This window comes from Triticum aestivum, chromosome 7B, assembly GCF_018294505.1.
Source record: "Triticum aestivum cultivar Chinese Spring chromosome 7B, IWGSC CS RefSeq v2.1, whole genome shotgun sequence".
Lineage (NCBI taxonomy): Eukaryota > Viridiplantae > Streptophyta > Magnoliopsida > Poales > Poaceae > Triticum > Triticum aestivum.
In genome coordinates this window covers 200,404,634-200,407,911 of record NC_057813.1, presented here as the reverse complement: position 1 = coordinate 200,407,911, position 3,278 = coordinate 200,404,634, and the positions used below count along the sequence as shown (strand labels likewise).

Sequence of the window (3,278 nt, the reverse complement as noted above, 5' to 3'; positions counted from 1 at the left end):
GTAGCTCAAAAACATTTCTGCAACATGACATATGTTGCAAATGTCTTTCGCAATACACCTTCTGTACAAATATTTCTGCAACAAGATGTCTGTTGCAAATGAGTTCTGCAACTTGACTTTTGTTGCAAAACTAGAAGACAAGCTGTGTTGCTAGATTTTTTAGATCAGATGGCTCACGAGGCGGGATTCGCCGGTCGACGCATATGTTATATGTAATAGACGGTCATAATTTGATCAGATGTTGGGAGATCCAGTAAACCATGACAGAGGGAGGGAGTACTCTGTGAGCCAAATTTCTCACTTTGGATACGAGAAGGGGGACACCTATCTCGGAAGCGAGTGGTTGACCGTTCGATACGGCGATCGTACGGCTCTCGCGCCTCTCGCAGTTGCACTTGGTTTTTCCGGACCAAAAACCGCCGCTAGGGTTTTAACATCAGTGATGGACCATCAGTTCATTATTAATCCAACAAAAATTCGCGACAAATCTCTGGAGTAAAGCTCCGAGCTTTCCTTCAGTTTTTCCAATCCCTCGATGTCTCTACCGCCGGAAGCAAGTGACTAGCCATGCTTAGGCGGCGGCTGCTCCGAGAGCTCCAAGCTTGCGCGGAGTCGCTCCCCCAATCGAGCAATCAGATTGCGTTTGCAAGAATCTGTGGATGCCCGTTGAATCTGACTAAAGATTCGCGTAAGTATTGTAATCCTCCTATCAGTTTCCGCTTGCCTCTAGTTTTTAGAAGAGGAGTTGTTGCTGGTTCTTGTGGCGTGAGATCTTTTCAGAACTCTGATGTCCAGCCGCCGGCTCGGTGCTTTTCCGGCGACGCCTGCGCGGCGCCTCTGGCCAAGATCCCGGATTCGCCGGTGCGCGTGCTCCGGCATGGTCTCGTCCGTGCGAGCGCGCAGGCCTCGCTGCTCGAGTATCTCCATTCTACGCGGGGAATAGAGTTCATGCTCGCCGAGCACATGAGCAAGAACTCTCCGGCGTTCCTCGCCCGCCTCCTTGCCAACGTGGACACCGGCGGCGGCGCCGATGTGAGATTGTCAGTCTCCAGGTTCCTGCAATACCACCCCATCAATGAGTTCGAGCCGTTCTTCGAGAGCATTGGGCTCAGGCCGTCAGAGTTGGGGAAGTTCTTGCCAAGTGATTTGATATACCTGAAGGATGCTGTCGAATTGCTGGAGAATTACCAAGTACTCTGTGATTATGGCGTGCCACGGACCAAGATTGGTAAGGTGTACAAGGAGGCCAATGAGGTGTTTGGTTATGGACACAGTGTGTTATTCTCGAAATTGCAAGAATATGAGCTGCTTGGATTGAGCAAATCAACAATCACCAAGCTTGTAGTGTGTTGCCCCAAACTCCTTATTGGTGAAGCCAACCTTGAGTTTCTGCATGTTTTGGATAAGCTGAAAGCCTCTGGTATTATGCTCGGATGGTTTAGAGGGGGTTTGTCAGATGAGAGCACACACAACTGGAGACGAACTCTTAAAATGCTTGAATTTCTTGATATGATGGGTTCCAACAACAAGACTCTGTTGGTAAGGCTGATCAAAGAACATCCAAGATTTGTGTTTGGCGAATCTGGTAAGAAGTTGTATCTTCTTGTCAGCATGCTGTGTAAATTTGGCATTCAGATAGATAGCATGCTACAGCTATTCGTGCAGTGCCCATGGGTTCTAAACATGAAATTTCCAAAGAATCTGCAGAAATCAGTGGATTTTTTGACTCAGATAGGAATGGAGGCATTCGACATTGCTCGGGTTGTCTCATCATGCCCTGAAATTCTTGGTGCTAGTTCTTGTCAGAGTGTTGCTATTGTGTTGTCTACCATGAACCTGTCTGCTGCGAGGTTATGCAATATCATAAAAGAGGACCCTATGCAGTTTGGTACTTTGGTATCAAAGAAAAAAATTGCTGCTGTGACAAAGATAGACAGTTTTTATCTTGGAGAGAAGGCTGAATTTTTGCTGAAGATCGGCTTCATTGAGAACTCTGACGACATGGTGAAGGCAATGTCCCATTTTCGTGGCCGCGGTGACCAGCTTCAAGAGAGGCTAGATTGCTTGGTCGATGCTGGATTGGACTATGAGGATGCCTGCAGCATGATCAAAGTGGCCCCATTTATACTGAACATGTCAGTGAGTATGATCAAGAAAAAGATCAGCTACATTCTGAATGACATCGGATACACTCTTGAATCTATTGTTGCTTTTCCTGCGATTTTCGGGTACAGTTTGGAGAAGCTGAAGCTGAGATTCATGATGTACAAGTGGCTCACCGAAAATGGTGTCAAGATCAAACCAACAAACAAGAACAAGGTAAACAAGTCCATGGTAGCCTTGAGCACCATCATGGCATGCTCAGATGTCAGGTTTGTGAAGCAATTTGTGAATCTTCACCCTGGTGGACTGGATCAATGGCAACGGTTGAAGAACTGTTCAACTATTCAGTAAGAATTACAAGACAAATATTCAATTTTATTTGGAAAAATATATTCCGACGCACAAGCTTTATTTCTTCAGCTGCCTCCTTGCAATGCAGGGCTACAATACAAATCTTGACACATCTTCACAAATGCCATGTCTGAAAACTCAATTTTTCATATTTAGAGGTTTATACTTTAGATCTTGACTGAAAAACTGCTAGGACCTACTTGGAGAGGAATATCTCTTGGAAAGCTTTGGTATTTAGTTATTAGTATGTTGTAGGATATATCAGTTCATCACAATTGTATAAATGTATAAACCTGATATTAACATCCCATGTGAGGTTGACCAGTGGAATAAGGCTAATTGCCAGTCTGTTTCCAGATTACTTTTTTTCTGTAATGTTAGCGATAAGATTTCTATGAAATCACCAAAGTCCATTCTAACTCTTTGTTGGCCCCGACTTTATCATTTACAGTTCAACTGGTAGTATGGCTTACAGTTTCATTCTAACCGATATATAATTGACAGAGACTTGCCTATTATATTAAGGCTGATTTTAGTATTACGCGTGGATCATCGAAACTCCGTTTGGTTGGACCATTTCTGCCGACCACCATCAGGTGTGCGTACTAGAATAGAGAGAAGTAGCGCTGAATGTTTCTATGTATGCTTTGTGATAAGTACTTTGTGATTTGTTGATCTGCATCTGCCGGAACCAGTGCGGGAGCTACCACACTGAGCTGCACTGAACCTTGTGCATTGTATTGTGATTAATGCTTGTGATTTTAGGGTTGTAGTATGAAGATCTATTTTGACCTTCTGAACCTAAATAGGCTGTGCCTCGGTTG

The 3,278-nt window shown here is 44.5% G+C and overlaps 1 protein-coding gene across 2 annotated transcripts; it reads left to right on the top strand.

Moving 5' to 3' along the window:
- The first annotated feature begins 255 nt into the window (after nt 1-255).
- On the top strand, nt 256-2,878 carry LOC123160708 (transcription termination factor MTEF18, mitochondrial). 2 transcript variants are annotated; one of them, XM_044578552.1, is made up of 2 exons: nt 256-688; nt 796-2,878. In XM_044578552.1, the coding sequence occupies exon 2, from the start codon at nt 949-951 to the stop codon at nt 2,452-2,454; it is 1,506 nt and encodes a 501-aa protein (XP_044434487.1). In that variant the 5' UTR covers nt 256-688; nt 796-948; the 3' UTR covers nt 2,455-2,878. The 2 variants fall into 2 exon arrangements, with proteins under 2 accessions (XP_044434487.1, XP_044434486.1); XM_044578551.1 differs by having other exon boundaries at nt 484-688; nt 781-2,878.
- Nucleotides 2,879-3,278: the final 400 nt, after the last annotated feature.

Excerpts from the sequence above, each read along its gene's own strand:
- LOC123160708 (XM_044578552.1), top strand. The coding sequence starts at position 949 with ATGCTCGCCGAGCACATGAGCAAGAACTCTCCGGCGTTCCTCGCCCGC.